This window comes from Lolium rigidum, chromosome 7 (genome assembly GCF_022539505.1).
Source record: "Lolium rigidum isolate FL_2022 chromosome 7, APGP_CSIRO_Lrig_0.1, whole genome shotgun sequence".
Lineage (NCBI taxonomy): Eukaryota > Viridiplantae > Streptophyta > Magnoliopsida > Poales > Poaceae > Lolium > Lolium rigidum.
The window spans coordinates 98,033,689-98,054,388 of record NC_061514.1 but is presented as its reverse complement, the minus strand read 5'-3'; the positions used below and the strand labels follow the sequence as shown (position 1 = coordinate 98,054,388).

At 42.8% G+C, this 20,700-nt stretch overlaps 3 protein-coding genes across 3 annotated transcripts; 1 reads left to right on the top strand and 2 right to left on the bottom strand.

The window, feature by feature from the left end:
• Positions 1-1,631: 1,631 nt before the first annotated feature.
• LOC124678780 (probable folate-biopterin transporter 2) lies at positions 1,632-3,997 on the top strand. Its single transcript, XM_047214635.1, has 5 exons — positions 1,632-2,004; positions 2,136-2,395; positions 2,483-2,578; positions 2,669-2,839; positions 3,281-3,997. The coding sequence occupies exons 1-5, from the start codon at positions 1,632-1,634 to the stop codon at positions 3,977-3,979; spliced, it is 1,599 nt and encodes a 532-aa protein (XP_047070591.1). The 3' UTR covers positions 3,980-3,997.
• A 615-nt stretch (positions 3,998-4,612) lies between these two features.
• On the bottom strand, positions 4,613-7,415 carry LOC124678781 (enhancer of rudimentary homolog). Its single transcript, XM_047214636.1, has 4 exons — positions 7,149-7,415; positions 6,199-6,292; positions 4,948-5,068; positions 4,613-4,870 (listed from the first exon to the last, which is right to left on the bottom strand). The coding sequence occupies exons 1-4, from the start codon at positions 7,149-7,151 to the stop codon at positions 4,777-4,779; spliced, it is 312 nt and encodes a 103-aa protein (XP_047070592.1). The 5' UTR covers positions 7,152-7,415; the 3' UTR covers positions 4,613-4,776.
• Positions 7,416-8,087: 672 nt separating this feature from the next.
• LOC124678833 (eukaryotic translation initiation factor-like) lies at positions 8,088-13,798 on the bottom strand. The gene is made up of 9 exons (XM_047214683.1): positions 13,526-13,798; positions 12,885-12,956; positions 12,160-12,255; positions 11,638-11,874; positions 11,043-11,140; positions 10,820-10,907; positions 10,385-10,735; positions 10,064-10,306; positions 8,088-9,568 (listed from the first exon to the last, which is right to left on the bottom strand). The coding sequence occupies exons 1-9, from the start codon at positions 13,673-13,675 to the stop codon at positions 8,531-8,533; spliced, it is 2,373 nt and encodes a 790-aa protein (XP_047070639.1). The 5' UTR covers positions 13,676-13,798; the 3' UTR covers positions 8,088-8,530.
• Between the last annotated feature and the right edge of the window lie 6,902 nt (positions 13,799-20,700).

The window sequence follows — 20,700 nt, the reverse complement described above, 5'->3', positions numbered from 1 at the left end:
GTATTTTGGAGTGGACACGGTCAATTGTGAAACACATAACATATTCAATAAGCTTATGACCTTGCTCATTCCAACTGGATTTGACACGAAGGTACTATGCTTCGAACTAACAATAGTAACATGCTAATTTAGGTCCTCGTGGATATGTGGTGTGTTACTAAAGGTTAGGGTGCCATGTTCACCTTAGGAAAGTGATGAGGGTGTCGACTTCGTGTCGTCCACACGACGTGGCTACTCTTGAATCCTGATGTTGCTCATCGGTGTCATGTTGGCGCAGATCCTCAGAGGGTTGGCTCTCTCATTTTCATTGGAGGTCATTTGTGCTCATCTCATAGCAATCACAACGTCTTCTCTCTAGCAATGGTGGGAGGTCATTTGATCTTGCGGAGTGGTGTTTTGAGCATGGTCCTAGAGTTACTTGGGTCTTAGGTGGGCTTGCCCATGTGGCGATTCTGAGTGTGGTCTGTGATGTTGGTGTTGTTGTATGGTTTTAGCCCGATTTTTCCGCTGACCAACTAGGCACCTTCTTATTACTTAATGGATAATACAAAGCTAAGCCTTTGTTTCGATAAAAAAAAATCGACCTTAGGAGGGTGGACACACTCTCACAAAAAGGAATTGCTACAAGTTTCAAGGTTGCTATAGATTGCGAGTATGAGCCCGACTCATGTAGGAAGGTTCAGATCTCCTTGGACTGAAATATACAAGGGGATTAATTTGTATGATTCCCATAAAATTTCCATATGTGGATCAAATTAAAGAGTGAATACTTCAAAATTCATATGGATTGCTTTCTACTATCCAATTCGACACGATTCACATAAGGAGGCTAGACCTCTTTAAAATTCTGTTTTGTGTCTATCATATAACTATGAAATCGCAAGTTGTACTCTGTACACATTACTTCCGTGACAACTTTTCACCATGTTTACATAATCTTTCATACTTAACCTTTAGTTGCGAGCTTGTGAAAGCCTTTATCCAGTTTTTGTAATTATTCGCATGTGGACATGGTAAAGTGACTGACGGGACATCTATTAATTGTCACTAGCATGTTCTGACAGTGACACGCCAGCTTTGTGGCCTTCTAAAGTTCTAATAAGTTGATTGTCTTATTATTCACAAAATGGTGGTTTTATTTCCGGCTCAACATGTGTGAGTCAGCAAATCAATATCACACTGACACACTCTGTCTAAAATAATGTGCCGTCACATTGTCACTTTTTTCCTGGATCATCTGCTGACAGCTACTGAATGCCTTCAATATCAGTCACCGTCGATTACTGCCGGCAAAACCAAAATCGTCGGCGTGGAATCACGGATAGGCAATATCCGAGATTCCACACTGATGAATCCCGACATCTTTGTCTGCAGAAGGCCCGGATTCTCCGAGGACACGAGCATTTCTGGTCAGTGGAGAAAAAGCTGCGAGCTGAAAGTCAAACTGGGAGCTCGATCTGGTAAACCCACCGAAGACTTCGCCTCGTGCTCAGCTACTGAGCTCGCCGACGCATCTCGTCGGCCTCTCCCGGCAACCAATCGCCGCACGCACCTAGCATTCTCGCTGCCCGGAGTCCGGTGGCTTCTCCGCAGATCCCCAAAAGAAACTCTGTTCCGCGCGTCTGCTAGCTATGGATCCCCGGGACCGGGAGGACGGGCCAATTCAAGAAGCCGGCGCCGCCGGCAGCGATTCCAGCGACGGCAGTGGCGAATGCGGCGTCGCGTCGCCGTACCGCTGGCTGCGGCGGCTATCCCGCGAGCTGCACTGGAGCTTCGTGCTCGCCGTGTTCGCCGTCTACGGGGCCTGCCAGGGCGTGGGCAACGCCGTCGGGGTGGTCGCCGCCACGTACTACTGCAAGGACGTGCTGCGCGTCCAGCCGGCCGCCGCGCAGTTCTACCAGGGCATCGTCAACTCGCCCTGGGTCGTCAAGCCCATCTGGGGCCTGCTCACCGACGTCGTCCCCGTCGCCGGCTACCGCCGCCGCCCCTACTTCCTCCTCGCAGGTGACAAGATTGGGCTCCTTCTGTTCTCGATCCCACCACATAAACACACAAAGATTGGGTTCCTTCGAAACCATTTTATCTGTCAGTATGTACCGTGACTGACGCCTCTCTGTGCCGAGACGACAATGCAGGCGTGATTGGTGTGTCATCTATGCTGATGCTATCTCTGCAAAGCAATCCTGGCATCGTTGTGGGAGTCGTAGCGCTGACGGCGCAGAGCACGGGCGCGGCAATGGCCGACGTGACGCTGGACGCTCTGGTTGCGCAGAACAGCATCACAAACCCGCCGCTGGCTTCCGACATGCAGAGCCTGTGTGGGTTTAGCTCCTCTGTTGGGTCACTGATTGGCTTCTCCATCAGCGGCCTTCTTGTCCACCTATTGGGTGCTCAGGTTCGTTCAGTCTCCCCTCCTGTTAGGCGATATGCCAGTTCGACGTTCTCGGCGAATGATATATCTTGTGCTTCTTGTTTATCAAAGGGGGCTCTTGGGTTGTTGAGTATCCCCTCGGCACTGGTGTTCTCGGCTGGGATTCTCCTGAAGGAGAGCCGCGTGACAGATTTTGATTACAAGCAGGTCAGTGGACACTCTCAACCTTTTTGTGTGGTTGGATTACTGAATGCGGTCCTGCACACCAATCCCATTTTAAGGCCTTTGCTAAATCAGGTTCACAAGAAGTTCTACACAGCAATTCAGTCCATGGGGGCAACACTGAAGTGCCCTGAGGTCTGGCGGCCATGCGTGTACCTATATGTTTCTCTCAATCTAAGCCTGGACATCCAAGGAGGAATGTTCTACTGGCTCACTGACCGACTAACTGGACCAGCATTTTCTGAGGTGTGCACATACCCTACATATCATCAGTTTACTACAAACTAGTAGCCTGAAAAAATATACATGCCAATAATGGTTAAGCCTGTATAGGCAGGTGGTGTCTCAAACATATGCCACTCGGGTTATGTGGCCAGAACTCTTAGGCTGAAAGACAGCTACATGCCACTTCGATGCAACATTAATTTATTTTTGTAGCTTCTGGAAGTAGAATAGCATGGTCTTGTGTAAATGTGTACTATCTAGTTATAGCTGAAGCAATTAAATGTATATTCCATGAAGATGGCCTGCTAATCTACTCAAATGTTCTAACATAGCAGTCTCAATCAGATATCTATGGTAAAATTTTGCATGGGTGTGCTACAGGTTATATTTGGATGTATGATATGCCTTGCTGCAGTGGTGCTTTCCTGTCAAAGAAACTTATGGAACACTGCATTGTTACAGGAATTTATTGGTGCGATCTATGCAATCGGTTCGGTGGGCTCACTACTCGGAGTTTTACTATACCAAACTGTTCTAAAGGACTGCAATTTCCGCAGCATGCTTTTATGGGGTCAAGTTCTGTCAAGTCTGGCAGGGATGCTTGATCTAATGCTAGTGACCCGGCTAAACACGAAAATCGGCATACCAGATTACATATTTGCCGTGATTGATAGCGCTGTTTGTCAAATGGTCGGTAGACTCCAATGGCTGCCGCTTCTCGTGCTTTGCTCCAAGCTCTGTCCTCCGGGCATCGAGGGAACCTTTTATGCGCTGCTCATGTCTATACAGAACGCGGGGCTGCTTATGTCTTCTTGGTGGGGTGGCCTTCTGCTACACATGCTGAATGTGACTCGAACTGAGTTCAGTAACCTTTGGCTCGCTGTATTGATTAGGAACGTCTCAAGGCTGCTCCCGCTGATGCTTCTATTTCTTGTTCCTCAAAGTGACCAGAATTCAACGCTCCTTCCTGCCCACATACTCCAAGACGAAGCTGTTAAGGATGAATCAGGCAGTGCTCAGTTCTCGGTCCTTGTTGCAGATGATTCTTGCTGTCACCCTTCCAATGTGGATGCTGAAAATGATAGAATGAAAGTGATTGATGATGCGGGAGATGATATAGAGCTGATCCCTCTGATGAACAAGACCACGACGGCTGGTTGATCAGTTCATGAGTAAGAGGGCTGACTGACAAGATATACTTTGCTAGTATGTACTAGTTTTGACAATGTGTTTATATGTAATAGTTTCTATAGGTAAAAGCAGGAGAGTAGCAAGCAGACACATAATTTTTTCTTCTTTCTTTTCTTCTGTTAACAAGATAGAGTGATAAATATTGCAACGAGAAGCTTCTTTTCCTATATACATTGTTTTTCCTCATTATCTTCAGTTGAGTAGACAGAGTGATCTCATTTTCTTCTCTAATGAAAAACTCTCCCTGATTAGCATATCTTATCCCTACAACTTTCACCGAGATTTTGAGATGTTTGAATTCTGAGGAGATTGTTCTTTACAAAGTATAAATTGTTTGAACTTTGAAGGTTGAACCACTTTTGGATATTCTAGAGATACCCCCAGTCTATTACAGGCACGTGCTACATTTGGTACTGCTTTTCGTTCATTGTTCGATGGTCACACTAGCAGTAAAAACTGAAATACAGAGCTTGCGTCGTGACCTGTAACACCAGCCCTTTTTCTTGAATAAGTGAAATTGGAATAAGGATAAAGAGTTACCAAATTTGAACACAACGTGATCATTTAGATGTATGTTCTTCATAGTAATCACTCTCCCGTTCATGGTCAGAGGCACAAAGGCAATCCATTCATTCAGAGGCACAAAGGGTGTCACACCAGAATACCAGATAGCAAAGCAAATCTGTCATTTTTCACCCTTACAATTAGCACATGGATCTCAAGTTTCTCATACCGACCTGAACCTACAAACAGATACTTGCACATGGCTAGTTCCGTGCCAGGGTCTTGAGGTGCTGAAACATCTTCTGTTTTATCCACTGCCTGTCATACGGCAGGAAAGCGTGAAGTTGATGATCATACCTGCAAAGATAGATCACAGAACTGGTAAGTTTTTCTTTTGCAACTCAACGGTTTGAAAGTTCTGAGGCTGTACTCACACTAGTGCACTTATGTCGGCGAGGCCATCGATGAAATTGTACAGGTCATTGATGTCATAAGTGAAGTTCCTGGCCATGGGGTTGATATCCATGATTTTCCTTTCATAGCGGGCACAGATTCCTGTCATTGAAGAGAGTGCACTGTTAACTGAACTGAGCTCGAAGCTGCCAGTAGCCCAAGAGAATACACGCCAAAAACGAACTCAAATGCAATTCACTTGCTTCAGAGAAAGTGCATAATGATCGCCCTGGACACGGTTAAGAGGAGACAGTGCGGGAAATATAGACACTCTCCTGCTTTTCCCAGGACATTCATAAAAATGCAGGTGCAGAATTTGTACAAGGATACTGAAGTACTATGATTTGTTGTCAGTGTCTCCCAAACCATGTGACAAATAATATATATTAGCGGTCATTTCATTGATTATCGAACATTAACGACAAGCGCCATCTTGATTCTGTTATGTGGGGAATTCCCTACCAGAGGAGTGGGACCTACTCAGCAGATGGCTAGGCATTAGTTGGAATAGGGCGCACAGGATCCGGTCAGGATTATCAAGTTCGGACTGTTGCAAGAGTTTTTTGGTAACTCCTTTACGTATTTAGGAAAGAGTCTGTTCTAGTTGGAGTCTTATTGGAGCCTCACGTGTAAGGCCATCCTCTTTAAAAAAACACAGCCACGTCTGATCAAGCCAAGCTATATTCTCAGCCCTAAATCTTTCTCCTGTCTCCTACCTTCATTACCCTTCCCTAGCAACAACAAGGTCGACGGCACAGCACCAGCCGGACAGCTACTCATTGGCCCAAGAGCTCCTCCTGGGCAAGGTATCAACCTAAGGTCCAAGGGATCTAACAGATTCATTGAATATTCGGTCATAATAGCTCTCTGTCTCACCTAAACATTAGATAGGTGTCACGATAGTTTCTTAAACAATTGGCACGCTGTACAGAGCCAAGCATGAAAGTGCTGGTAAAAATTATAAGACGGTGAACAATATTGTAATCCGGAATTCCTGAATGCTCAGTCCAAAGTTTTATTAAATATCATGTTGATGGCTGATGACTACTTCCATATAGCTGAAGCAAGGAACATATAAATTATGCTACAGAAGCAAAATAGTAATATATCTTCAGTAGCCCATGATAACCTCGTGGTCAACAGAAACACATGGGCACTCGGATAGTAAAGTAAAATTTAATCATAGAACTGCATTAACATTCCAAGCAACGAGCGTGGGAAAAAATACTGACCGTCCAGTGCTTGGTTGACTGAACTGAAGTCCATAAAAGTTCTGGACCCTTTGTTTGGCGATGGTTGGATGAGAACGATGGTGTGCCTTCCAGCCTGCAATGATGTTAGAAAGATCTGGGAAGCTAAGCTTTGTATAAAAGAAGATGATGGTAAACAAGTTAGTTATGAAATGCTATAAGCTTAATTATTGTTCATGCATCCAGGAGAGTTCGGAACTGACTGATGTCCACTAACAAGGGTTGCAGACTGAACATCATGCTCGTTAACACTTCATTGTTTATCCGGTTCTCAAACAGAAGTTACTTCCAGATTAGCATTGTAGCACTGCTTGGAAGGAGTAAGTTTGAAAGAGCACTGTCAATTGCAACATATATGCGCCTTCGGGGACTTGTCACCCGCAAAACCACCAATAATCTTTGTAATCGGACTGACAAAAATTGCTGAGCATGGTACTACCGAACACTCCAAAAATATAACAAATGAGATGAACAGGCATTCCAACAAAAGCGAATGAGCTGCGGTTGACATCATCTCACATGCACTAGCTGAACAACAGGCATGCCTGATCTAAACTACTTACAGGCCCATAGCATGCATAGAAGGTACTTCCACAGCGATGTGTGCCAAACAGGGGTCTCTATGGACTGAACACAATGCAAATTACCACTTCACTGGCTATATAACTTGCGCAGACGATTTCAGATTACAGTTTAACCGTTTTAGGGACTGAATAGCAGTCACTTACAAGACCAATTTCACATGACGATTATGGCTATCTTTGAAAGAGATAGTTTCTGGCAAGGCCGAGCCAATCGCGAAACCAGCTAGGAAATTAGCCCCCCAAATTAAGGAAATAGGAAATGATGGAGAACATAATACCCACTAGCGCGAGCTGCGACGCAAGCCACACAGTGCATATATGTTAGATAGCAGGGTCAGATCGCCTTACCATACTCTCGGCGCAGGAGCAGGGGCAGAATCAGAGAAGCCTCCACTGCACCTCAGCGCAGGACCGACGAACCCTAAAGAGTGTTGGAGACGAGACACGGGCTAAGGGTGGGCGCACGGGTGGATCTGAGGAGAGAGACTGGTCGCCGGTAGAATGGAATCTGTGGGGGACGAGCGGAGGCGCCCGCCGCGTCCGGCGAGGTTGGAAGACGGCGGTGAGCCTGTGACTGTGAGGAAGGAAAGCGGCTTCCGAACAACGCCAGGAGCGCGTAGGTGCATAAGGGAAAGAGAGAAATTATTACTACTCCTATTTCCTTTCCGTTTTTCTGAGAGAAATTATTTCTAATAAAACTAAAATGGGGATAAATCTTTATACAAATATGAGAGTGAGTTCCCTCCGTTCCTGTAAATATACCAAAGTAAAGTTTGACCAAGTTTGGGAAATGTATTCTACTCATATATATCTACTGATGTTGATTTTGGTTCTGTAGAAATTGATGTTTTCTCTACAAACTTGTTGAAATTTTACAATGCTGGACTGTGAGAAACAAATTCTAGGAATTCTTTACATGAACTGATGTAGTTGGTATTTGTGCGTATGATCGAACTTCATGTAACCTTCAACGTGCGTGCTCTTGGCTCTCCCGTTTAAGATTCTGGATTAGCAGTTAGCACAGGTTTTTGCCAAGGGTTGGTTACTCGGTTGTTCAGGCCAGGAATTGAACTCATTCCACAGTCACTCTCACAAGTTCAAAACAAATTCAACTCAACAGATAATCAAAATCGGCATTGTAAGATCAAGAGCCAGAAAGAGTAATATTGGCAAGACAAAACTTGGATCTAACCAGTGTAGCTGGGGGTAAATTTTCAAGGACAACCATAAAATAGCAACATCCAGCATATTGTCATGTAAGCAAACATGAACTAAGAGACGGTCACAAGGCAAAATAATCTTAGATTGAATTCTCGAGTCCTACAATGATGGCACGATATACTGTAACCAACAGAATACTCCAAAAAACCACAGTACATTGTTACAAAATGTGTAAGAGCAGAAGATAAAAATAATAACATTGAGACAACAAAAACATCACGTTTAAAAAAAGCCTTGTTCATCCCAGGCTCCAGTGAGTTAGGCCGCCAGCACACCAGAGACCAAAAATCCATGGCTTCCTTTTCTTTTCGCTTTCGCTTTGTCGAAACAATAATCAACACTCATTGTGACCTCGCAAAAATATACAGCTCAAAACTGGCTGTTGCTCACACCCCCAAGCACCACAGTTCCTCAGCGGTGAAACCACCTAAGCTATAGAGAATACACCCATGCTGTTGTTCACTAGACAGACACAGCACCTGAGAAGTCGAGCTGACAGGAGCGAGCTATTATTTCAAGAGGCTGTTGCACGCGTCCATGACAGCAGCATGTGAGCTCAATATAGCCTGACCTGCTGGGTTTGCTTCTAGGGTTCTCGTCACAGAGCTGAATATGTCTTTGCGGAAGAAGGTATCCTCCATTGTCTTCAAGATCCCCTCGACGGCTTCAAATCTCAGGCCACACGACAAAATCAGACGAGCAACCACTTCACCAAATTGTGTTGGTGCCTTAGGAAGGTCAATACCAATATCTTCCAACAGCGCCCCATATAGCATGCAACCGTTTTCCAGATCTTCAGTCTTGAAAGTCTTCTTGGCATGCAGGTGCTCCAGAAGCCTAACAAGAGGATCAACAAAACTGGCACCTTTATCCAGAGCAAGATTGATAGCTTCTTTAACAATCTCAGGGTAGTAATCAGGACTCTGCAACTCCTCAATACATTGTTGTGCTTCATCTAAGATACGAATACCAAAATACTCCTCGAGAAGAGATATTGTCTTCTTCTGAAGACTGGCAGGGATCACCTTGGCAGAACTGGCTGCTTTGTCAGGAATAGGTACAGAAGCTGGAGTTGCACTTAATGGTTTTGGTGATGCTGTAGTTTGAGCTGGTGATTGGATGGGAGTTGCCGTAAGGCTGGAAGGGCGAGATGGTGGGCCACCGGTGCCCAAAAGTGCACTCTTGCCAATCAGTGCTCCAGTGCCCTGAGGAAGAAGCCTGGGGTTGATTGGTGATGGCCTGTTGATAGATGGTGCCTTGTTAATCATGGGACCCTGGTTGCGAAGTGCGTCACCTCTTGGCATTGATTTAGAACGCTGAACTTCCCAGTTATCATTATCTAACCCAGGCATCCCAGGCATTTTTCTCCCTCCAGGCATCCCAGGCATCATACCTCCAGTTCCTGGACGGTTCATTGGAAAACCTCCAGGCGAAAGAGGCCCGCCTGGTGCATTACGGCCATTCCTCATGTTTGCTGTGGCCCCTGGACGTAGTCCAAGGTTCTTTTCCGCCTCTGTGTGAATTTCACTGATTGTCTTTGCCTTAATCTGAAAGTTAGTTATAAGCACACAAAGTTCAGAATGATTGAATTCACAAATGCAGCTGGACACGATAGGTTCAAAAACAGGGACAGAAGTGGTAAATCAGTTGAAGGTTTAGTACCATTCTATTCTAGCATTGAGATCATACTACGTACTTCAGTGTAATCAAGTGATGCAGCAATTTATAAAATGACCGACTCCATGCACGTGCATGTTGAGTGTACAAAGCAAAGTGCACGCTTGACTAATTATTAATAAATAAATAGATACAAAAATTCACCATGCTGGTCATCTTTTGGTTTGCCGGTCCATGCATGTATGATTGTTCTTATTAGGTTCAACTTTTAAGATGTTCTTAAAACCCTTCTTATCTCCTATTAAGTTGATGCCTCTTTGGGATATGCAGTAACCAGCAGTAGTGGTCACACTTAAAAGCTAAAATATTGTGTCATAATAGCAGCAAGCATCTGAATAAAAATGGAGTTGGGTGATTTTATTTACCTCTGCACGTCGAGGCACCCAGCTGTTCGAACGGAGATCAATCAAATCACGGACCATGAATTTGGAACGTGGAGTTAACTGAGGGTTCGCTACTAGCTCCTTAATCTGGACGAAGTAAGTATCATTAATTCGGCGAGACTTCGGGTTCTCATCCAACTGTTTACCAATTGTATTGAAGAACTGACAAATGGCTTCAACGTGTTCCTCGTCAGGGCAAGCCTTTTTATCAGACCCCAGTAATTCCTACATAGTGCATAGAACAAATGGATTAGGCAAGTTTTCATGGAATAATGAATGTATTATCGATTTCCTAATGTGTACCTTAACAATGTGATGAACTATCTTCTCAGGTACCATCTTTTGCTTGAGTAGCTCACCAATTAGACGAATATTTCCAAGTGTTCTAAGTTTGAATATCTTTTCTTTGTCCCTTCTTTCCATCTCTTGGTCAGGGCCAGTCAAACTTGCAATCTCGATCCTTAAGCTGTCAGCACCTTCAAATGCTTCCTGGCAATTGTTCAACAGCACACGTTTGAATGTAATCTCTTTACCGCCTTCTTCTTCAGGGGGAAATGAGGGGAGGTTGTCGTTGAGTTCAGAACAAAGTCGGGCATACATCTGACAGAACGTGGGCTCAAAAACAGCTTTCTCGAATATGAGTGTGATAACATCCTGAGTCCAAAGGAAAAGATAGATGAGTTACTGGGAACAGGCCAAAGGGTATGCAAATAATTCACAGCTAGAAAAAAAACGAACCTTCAAAATATCAGCAGTGGTAATTCCAGAATCCAGTAGCTGGCCTTTGAGTAGATCAAATTTCTCTGGCGTCAGTTTGTTCAGTATACTGCACAAGTAAAAGGAGATGAACAATATGCATAGGGAAAATACTAAATAGAAAATATCTACTTAGTGGACAATAAAAGGGAACAGCCACAGCCACTGCAACAAAGAACAAACAACAAGAAAAACATAATCTCACCCTTTCACTGTTTTCAGGACTTTATCTTTCTCTGAGAGATTGCCTCTTCGGGCTGACCAAGGTACCTCAGCCTTGATAAGAGCGGGAGGGGGCCCAGCCTGGAATTTGGAGAACAAAATGATCAGGAATAATGATTAGTATACAGATGGCTAAACACTACAGGTTCAAATATATCTTGGTAGAGAAAAGCAAGTAAAAAATACAACAAAGCAAATTACCACCAAATATTCCTTACTTTGTATTTAATCCCACAACTTACATATTTAGTTTCTGATTGAATGCTTGTTCATAGTTACATGGCATCGTAGTAAATTAAGCAAATTCTACAATAGCAGGACACAGACATGATACAACTACACTATTGAGTTGGATAACCGGTCCCAAAAATACTCGGTGGCAGGTCTGCAAAACCAAGGTACTGTACTAAAATGTGATGAATGGAGTTGCATCACATCAGCATTGAATACCAAGAAATAGCCACCAGGAAGAAAAACAATTGATTGCTAACAGGAGCTTATTCAAAATTTAAGCTACAAACAGATACTACCAAAAAGGACAAATGGAGCAAAAGAGTAAGCGGCTGACGCTCCTTTACCTGAGCTTTCGAAGCGAACTGGGAGCTCAACTGATCTTGCTTGTTATACTGCTCCTGCTTCCTACCTGAATTGTACATTTCTTTAGTCTCACGAATGTTGTCCCAAGACTTCTCTTCCTGAACTGCTGGTGCTGGAGGTTTCTCCGTGCGTGCACGCCAGTCACGGTTATCAGTCTCAGTAAAGCGATTTTGTGATTGTCCTTGTGTCTGGGTTTCCGTTTGTGTCTGCAATTGTACCTGCATAACAAAAATGACTTCAATAAGGATTCCCTGATCCACATGTGCAAGTCAGCATAAAACTGTACTCCCTCCGGTTCAAAGTAACTGCCCAAAAATGGATGTATCTACACCCTAAAAGATGTCTAGATACATCCATTTTGGGGCAATTATTTTGAACCAGAGGGGGTACTAAATTTAGCAAGATGATGGCATGAAGATCATTTGATAAGGCCGCAAAAAATTGAATTAGCACAGATTGTAAAAACAGGTAAACTAGCACATTTATATGATGGAAGAACTCACATTTGATTCACTGCGAACCCAGCTCGGTTCATCACCGTGAAGCTCTGTATCAATTTCTTGCTTAACCCTCAAGATTTGCTCGGGTACATCAGTAATCTGCAAGGATATTATATCAGTGCTTGTAAATAAAGCGTCTGCACTGTCAGGAAGAACTTATTACAGATCTAACTCAACAATAATGTATGTCACTGAAGTTTAAAGGACCATAAACCAAAACAGTGATATGTCCACAGGAAAACATAGTGCACCGTATCTGGAACCATTAACATCAACAGCTACAGTTACACTTGTATATCATGGGAGTGTCCCTAATACTTACTTCATCGTTGAGATATACATCCTCAGTTCATAATATTGAAAATAGCAGTCTTCCACAGTTACGGTCAATTCTGAATAACAAGCTAGCAGGAACATTCTAACATACAATACAGAAGTTTTCTACTGGCAGTTTTATTGAAAAATCATTTTCATGTGGCCAGTCTACACAATTGTAGAATAGTACCATAATGGCATAAATCAGTAAACAGAGAGGGGTATTTCACAGACTACGAACTATTTATGACTTGGTCCAAGGTGTTCACTTAAACCTGTCAGGCCACACGCTACTGGAATCTTTTGGGAAAACCAGATAAGGAATACGGTAACCATAACACATTTAAGAAAAATCCTTACAATACAATTTCCATGTATAACAGACTTTGTATGAAGGGTCAAACAGCAGGTACCTCACGCAGATCAAGAAGTTGGTCTCTTGAATAACGAACGCGCTCCCGCGTCTCAAAATGTAAGTCGCCAATCTGCACCAAGATACCATCTATGTCAGCAATAGCAACAGAAGCACAAATCAAAATATAGTGAAGGACTGCCAATTTGTAACAGCTTGTTTGGTCGAGCTAGGCATTTAGCTTTGACATAATGTTTCGTATTACACATGGCCTATATGCAAGTAGAAACAAAACCAAGGAAGCTGCTGCAGTTCACTAGTTAAGGCTCAGCCCACCATAATATCCTACACAAAAGCTCACTAGCTCGGCCCTGAAAGCTGAAATCCGGATTACTCTAAATTGCAACCTACAGAAGCACCCAACCTCAACCAGCGCGCGCCTAAGCACACCCTTCTTGCGCGTTATCTGGCGCTTAAAACCTAGTTAAGCAGCGTAATGACTACGAAATCTGTCTAGTATCGATTAAGAAGACGGCATCCTCAAAGAATAAACGCTCCATCCAGACCAGCACAGCCCCTAGAACCAAGATCCGATGGTTCCCCCCTGGATCTCCCCCTCGGGCCGGCCCATCGGCAAACTAATCGAGCCCGCATCGAACAGTAAGACCTCCACCCCACAGATCGGGCGCCGAGAGCTCTCACCCTGGAGACGCCGGAGGCGCCGGCGGCGTGCGGGCGGAGGAAGTCGCCGGAGCCGGAGGCGAAGGCGGGGGCGAAGAGGCGGCCGCCGCCGCGGGGCCCGCCGCCGCCGCCGCCGGGGCGCAGGCTGATCACTGGCTGGTCAGTCGTCATGGTCGCGGGGGTGGGAATCGGCGGCAGCTCGATCGAGAGGGGAAATCGGCGGGCGCCGGCGGAGAAAATCCGAGCTTTTGGTTCTTGGTTTCTTTGGGTGGTGGGTTCCGTCTGCGCTGCGACCTCTCCTAGTGGAGGCGCGGTGACGGGAGGATGTGGGGTTTTATCTCGGAGGGCTGCTATTAGGGCTGTGGGGCAAATAGACGTAATTCCTGCTGCTTCCGAGGGGTAGTATCGTACTTTCTGCTCGAGGTTGTGTGGAGTTTGGTGTCCGGGGCCCGCATGTCGGTATGTCGCCAAGAGGTGACGGTGGTGGCTAATTACGAGGATGGGCAGGGGAGGATGGAGGATTTACGGGTGCGGTGCCTGAGTTCAGCTTGGATGCGATGCTATCTCGTCACTCGCAGGCTGTAATGGACGGACATGTGACTTTGGATGTTGTGTTTTCTCATACGTTTAATATTTGATGATAGCAGGGGTTTTTTATATTTGATGATAGCAGGAGTTTTTTTTAGTATTTGATAGCAGAAGTTTGTATGTCATTTTAGGTGGTTTGAAGATAAGGTACGCCAAATTAGTTGGTTTCTCTATTCACCAACAATTGTTATCGCAGGTGCAAATTTTATTGAAGAAATGGAAACGAACAACTTGTACTAGTTTGGCTCGGGCCATGTACAACGGGGCGCTTATGGCCAGACGCTAGGAATTAATTACCGACGGTTTTGCTCTCTTCCCATCCGTTTCTATAGCAGCAACGCAAAACTAACAACCTACTGCTTGAAATGGGCGGCCCTAGCTGGCGCTCGCGCGCCAGGATTGAATCAAGCGATCGGTTTCGGACAACCCAATTTGGGAATAAAACCATAAAAACGCGTTTTCCCTTTCGTGGTAATTGTGGACCACAGAGGTTACGTGCCTTAATTGATTTGCCTTCCGCTCGTGACAATTCCCTTTCCGCTCGTGGCAATTCACTTTCGTGGCAATTCCCTTTCCGCTCGTGACACAAGTTGGGTTGTCGTACGTTAATTTGCTTGCTCGCACGTGGGCAATTCCCTTTACATGTTCACGTAGTAAAAATATTAACTATTCCCTTATTCTCTTTTTGGGCTAGTGAAATTTTAGGGTTAAAAAAAGGGAGGGAGCAAGCATAATCCACTTGCAAATGAAATGAACTACGACTTGCAACATGACAATTCCCTTCTTCCGCAATTCCTTCTTGGTAACATAATAATGTAGGTGTTGGTTAAGCTTCCATATACATGTTGATAAAGGCTGAATGGGAGTGTTGGTAACATATGGACTAAGGTGTTGATGAAGAGTTCATGGGAGGGTTAATAAGTAGAGTTGACAAACAAAAAGGACCACCTTTGTGTACAGAAAAAGAAAAAAAGAAGGAGGTAACAAGAGAGTAGATGGGTTGGTAAAACATTGAGCCACCTATTGATGAAGAGTGCATCAGATGGTTGATAAGTAGGTTCCCTTGTTCCCTTAAAAAACAAAAAAGACCACCTTTGTGTACAGAAAAAGAAAAAAATAAGGAGGTAACAAGAGAGTAGATGGGTTGGTAAAACATTGAGCCACCTATTGATGAAGAGTGCATCGGATGGTTGATAAGTAGGTTCCCTTGTTCCCTTAAAAAACAAAAAAGACCACCTTTGTGTACAGGAAAAGGAAAAAAATAAGGAGGTAACAAGAGAGTAGATGGGTTGGTAAAACATTGAGCCACCTATTGATGAAGAGTGCATCGGATGGTTGATAAGTAAGTTCCCTTGTTCCCTTAAAAAACAAAAAGGACCACCTTTGTGTACAGGAAAAGGAAAAAAATAAGGAGGTAACAAGACAGTAGATGGGTTGGTAAAACATTGAGCCACCTATTGATGAAGAGTGCATCGGATGGTTGATAAGTAGGTTCCCTTGTTCCCTTAAAAAACAAAAAGGACCACCTTTGTGTACAGGAAAAAAAAAAAAAAAGAAGGAGGTAACAAGAGAGTGGATGGGTTGGTAAAACATTGAGCCACCTATTGATGAAGATTGCATGGGAGGGTTGATAAGTAGGTTCCCTTGTTCCCTTAAAAAACAAAAAGGACCACCTTTGTGTACAGGAAAAAAAAAAAAAGAAGGATGTAACAAGAGAGTAGATGGGTTGGTAAAAACATTGAGCCACCTATTGATGAAGAGTGCATCGGATGGTTGATAAGTAGGTTCCCTTGTTCCCTTAAAAAACAAAAAGGACCACCTTTGTGTACAGGAAAAAAAAAATAAGGAGGTAACAAGAGAGTGGATGGGTTGGTAAAACAATGAGCGACCTATTGATGAAGATTGCATGGGAGGGTTGATAAGTAGGTTCCCTTAAAAAACAAAAAGGACCACCTTTGTGTACAGGAAAAGAAAAAAAAGAAGGAGGTAACAAGACAGTAGATGGGTTGGTAAAACATTGAGCCACCTATTGATGAAGAGTGCATCGGATGGTTGATAAGTAGGTTCCCTTGTTCCCTTAAAAAACAAAAAGGACCACCTTTGTGTACAGAAAAACAAAAAAAAGAAGGAGGTAACAAGAGAGTAGATGGGTTGGTAAAACATTGAGCCACCTATTGATGAAGAGTGCATCGGATGGTTGATAATTAGGTTCCCTTGTTCCCTTAAAAAACAAAAATGACCACCTTTGTGTACGAGAAAAGAAAAAAAGAAGGAGGTAACAAGAGAGTAGATGGGTTGGTAAAACATTGAGCGACCTATTGATGAAGATTGCATGGGAGGGTTGATAAGTAGGTTCCCTTGTTCCCTTAAGAAACCAAAAAAGGACCGAGCTTTGTCTACGAAAAAGAAAGAAAGAAGATGGTAACAAGAGAGTAGATGGGTTGATAAAACATTGAGCCACATATTGATCAAGAGTGCGTGGGAGAGTTGATAACTAGGTTCCCTTATTCCCTTGAAAAACCAAGAAAAGGACCACCTTTGTCTACAGGAAAAGAAAAAAAGAAGATGGTAACAAGAGAGTAGATGGGTTGGTAAAACATTGAGCCACCTATTGATGAAGAGTGCATCGGATGGTTGATAAGTAGGTTCCCTTGTTCCCTTGAAAAACAAAAAGGACCACCTTTGTGTACAGGAAAAGAAAAAAAAGAAGGATGTAACAAGAGAGTAGATGGGTTGGTAAAAATATTGAGCCACCTATTGATGAAGAGTGCATCGGAGGGTTGATAAGTAGGTTCCCTTGTTCCATTAAAAAACAAAAAGGACCACCTTTGTGTACAAGAAAAGAAAAAAAAATAAGGAGGTAACAAGAGAGTAGATGGGTTGGTAAAACATTGAGCCACCTATTGATGACGAGTGCATCGGATGGTTGATAAGTAGGTTCCCTTGTTCCCTTAAAAAACAAAAAGGACCACCTTTGTGTACAGGAAAAGAAAAAAAAATAAGGAGGTAACAAGAGAGTGGATGGGTTGGTAAAACATTGAGCCACCTATTGATGAAGAGTGCATAGGAGGGTTGATAAGTAGGTTCCCTTGTTCCCTTAAAAACAAAAAGGACCACCTTTGTGTACAGGAAAAAGAAAAAAAAAGAAGGAGGTAACAAGAGAGTAGATGGGTTGGTAAAACATTGAGCCACCTATTGATGAAGAGTGCATCGGATCGTTGATAAGTAGGTTCCCTTGTTCCCTTAAAAAACAAAAAGGACCACCTTTGTGTACAGGAAAAGAAAAAAAAAGGAGGTAACAAGAGAGTAGATGGGTTGGTAAAAACATTGAGCCACCTATTGATGAAGAGTGCATCGGATCGTTGATAAGTAGGTTCCCTTGTTCCCTTAAAAAACAAAAGGACCACCTTTGTGTACAGGAAAAGAAAAAAAGAAGGAGGTAACAAGAGAGTAGATGGGTTGGTAAAACATTGAGCGACCTATTGATGAAGATTGCATGGGAGGGTTGATAAGTAGGTTCCCTTGTTCCCTTAAGAAACCAAAAAAAGGACCACCTTTGTCTACAGAAAAAGAAAGAAAGAAGATGGTAACAATAGAGTAGATGGGTTGATAAAACATTGAGCCACATATTGATCAAGAGTGCGTGGGAGAGTTGATAACTAGGTTCCCTTATTCCTTTGAAAAACCAAAAAAGGACCACCTTTGTCTACGAAAAAGAGAGAAAGAAGATGGTAACAAGAGAGTAGATGGGTTGATAAAACATTGAGCCACCTATTGATGAAGATTGCATGGGAGGGTTGATAAGTAGGTTCCCTTATTCCCTTAAAAAACCAAAAAAAGGACCACCTTTGTCTACAGAAAAAGAAAGAAAGAAGATGGTAACAAGAGAGTAGATGGGTTGATAAAACATTGAGCCACCTATTGATCAAAGATTGCAAGGGATGGTTGATAATTAGGTTCCCTTATTCCCTTAAAAAACCAAAATTTACCTTTGTCTACAGAAAAAAGAAAAGAAATAAGGAGGTAACAAGATAGTAGATGGGTTGATAAAACATTGAGCCAGATATTGATGAAGATTGCATGGGAGGGTTGATAATTAGGTTCCCTTGTTCCCTTAAAAACAAAAAAAGGAACACCTTTGTCTACAGAAAAAGAAAGAAATAAGGAGGTAACAAGAGAGTAGATGGGTTGATAAAACATTGAGCCGGATATTGATCAAGAGTGCATGGGAGGGTTGATAATTAGGTTCCCTTGTTCCCTTAAAAAACCAAAAAGGACCACCTTTGTCTACGAGAAAAGAAAGAAAGAAGATGGTAACAAGAGAGTAGATGGGTTGATAAAACATTGAGCCACCTATTGATCAAGATTGCATGGGAGGGTTGATAAGTAGGTTCCCTTGTTCCCTTAAAAAATCAAAAGGACCACCTTGTCTACAGAAAAAGAAAGAAAGAAGATGGTAACAAGAGAGTAGATGGGTTGATAACACATTGAGCCACATATTGATGAAGAGTGCATGGGAGGGATGATAAGTAGGTTCCCTTATTCCCTTAAAAAATCAAAAAGGACCACCTTTGTCTACAAAAAAGAAAGAAAGAAGATGGTAACAAGAAAGTATATGGGTTGATAAAACATTGAGCCACCTATTGATGAAGATTGCATGGGAGGTTTGATAAGTAGGTTCCCTTATTCCCTTAAAAAACCAAAAAGGACCAACTTTGTGTACAAAAAAAGAGAAATAAAAACAAGGAGGTAACAAAGTGAGTAGATGGGTTGATAAAACATTGAGTCACCTATTGATAAAGAGTGCATGGGATGGGTGGTAAAATAGGTTCCCTTGTTCCCTTAAAAAACAAAAAAGACCACTTTTGTGTACAAAAAAAGAAAAAAAGAAGGAGGTAACAAAAGAGTAGATGGGTTGGTAAAACATTGAGCCACCTATTCATGAAGAGTGCATGGGAGGGTTGATAAGTAGGTTACCTTGTTCCCTAAAATAACAAAAAGGACCACATTTGTCTACAGAAAAAAGGAAGAAAGAAGATGGTTAGAGGATAATAGATGGGTTGATAAAATATTAAGTCACCTGTTGATGAAAGAGTGTATGGGAGGGTTGATAAGTAGGTTCCCTTGTTGCCTTAAAAAACAAAAAGGACCACCTTTGTGTACAGAAAAAAAAGCAGGTAACAAAAGAGTAGATGTGTTGGTAAAACATTAAGCCACCTATTGATTAAGATTACATGGGAGGGTTGATAAAGTAGGTTCCCTTATTCACTTAAAGAACCAAAAAGGACCACCTTTGTGTATAGAAAAAGAAAGAAAGAAGAAGGTAACAATAGAGTAGATGGGTTGGTAAAACATTGAGTCACCTATTGATGAAGAGTGCATGGGAGGGTTGATAAGTAGGTTCCCTTGTTCCCTTAAAATAACTAAAAGGACCACCTTTGTGTAGAGAAAAAGAAAAAAAAAGGAGGTAACAAAATAGTAGATGGGTTGGTAAAAAATATTGAGGCACCTATTGATGAAGAGTGCATGGGAGGGGTGATAAGTAGGTTCCCTGATTACCTTAAAAATACCAAAAAGTACCACATTTGTCTATAGAAAAAGAAAGAAAATAAGATGGTAACAAGAGAGTAGATAGGTTGGTAAAACATTGAGCCACCTATTGATGAAGAGTGAATGGGAGGGTTAATAAGTAGGTTCACCATATTCACGTGAGAAACAAAAAAAGGAACCAAAAGGTTCATATATAAGAAAAAAAAAATAGATGCAGCTAAAAATAACGAAAATGGGTCGGTAACACGTGAACTCATGTGTTGATGAATACTGAATGCATGGGTAGATAATTATTTTTTCCCTTGCTCCCTTAAAAAACAAGAAGGAACCACCTTTTGTCTACAACAAAAAATAAAAAAAGAAACTAAAAAGAAAGAGGTAACGAAAAATTAAATGGGTTGGTAAAAACATTAACTCAATTGTTGATAAAAAGTACATGTGAGGGTTGGTACATATTTGTTGATCATTTTTCATGATGAAGAGTAAAACATCTCAGATACATACATAAAAAACACAGTATGAACACGGGTATTAAAACGTTTAACATTTGTTCAGGTGTAGAGACAGGGTTTGCATTTGTAACAAAGGATCACACGCACAAAAAAAACATAGTAGCCCTTATTCAGCTACACACTCACACACTTGAGTTTTCGACGTACACACAGCAAATTCCTTGAATATGTTTTCAAGTGCAAAACACACACTTTGCATTTTAGACAAGTAGTTCATCACATTTACACAAAAGCCTGGTATGAACATACACACTTCACTTAGCATAGAACAAGGGTGTGCTCAAGCAGGCGCATCACTCCAATCTATCTTCGGCTTCTTGTCCTCCGCCAATCATCCCACTCGCCCTCAAGATAATGAGGAGGGCTTGTTTCATAATACATGGGAAAATTCCAGGACGCGGCACTCCAATATTCATGCCCATCGATCATGCGGATTTGTGTCCACCCTTCATCCCCACTTGGTCGCTTCGTGCCAACCAATACTTGTTTTACTTTGCGGATGCTCGATGAAGAAGCCTCTGCGCCACCCGTTGAACCCGGGTTGCA

Excerpts from the sequence above, each read along its gene's own strand:
- LOC124678780 (XM_047214635.1), top strand. The coding sequence starts at position 1,632 with ATGGATCCCCGGGACCGGGAGGACGGGCCAATTCAAGAAGCCGGCGCC. Across the intron at positions 2,005-2,135 it reads CCCCTACTTCCTCCTCGCAG|GCGTGATTGGTGTGTCATCT; the intron begins GTGACAAGATTG and ends ACGACAATGCAG. Across the intron at positions 2,840-3,280 it reads CTGGACCAGCATTTTCTGAG|GAATTTATTGGTGCGATCTA; the intron begins GTGTGCACATAC and ends GCATTGTTACAG.
- LOC124678781 (XM_047214636.1), bottom strand. Across the intron at positions 5,069-6,198 it reads AGTCAACCAAGCACTGGACG|GAATCTGTGCCCGCTATGAA; the intron begins GTCAGTATTTTT and ends CTTCAATGACAG. Across the intron at positions 4,871-4,947 it reads GCCGACATAAGTGCACTAGT|GTATGATCATCAACTTCACG; the intron begins GTGAGTACAGCC and ends CTATCTTTGCAG.
- LOC124678833 (XM_047214683.1), bottom strand. The coding sequence starts at position 13,675 with ATGACGACTGACCAGCCAGTGATCAGCCTGCGCCCCGGCGGCGGCGGC. Across the intron at positions 11,875-12,159 it reads GGGTTCGCAGTGAATCAAAT|GTACAATTGCAGACACAAAC; the intron begins GTGAGTTCTTCC and ends TTTGTTATGCAG. Across the intron at positions 10,307-10,384 it reads TAGTTCATCACATTGTTAAG|GAATTACTGGGGTCTGATAA; the intron begins GTACACATTAGG and ends TGCACTATGTAG.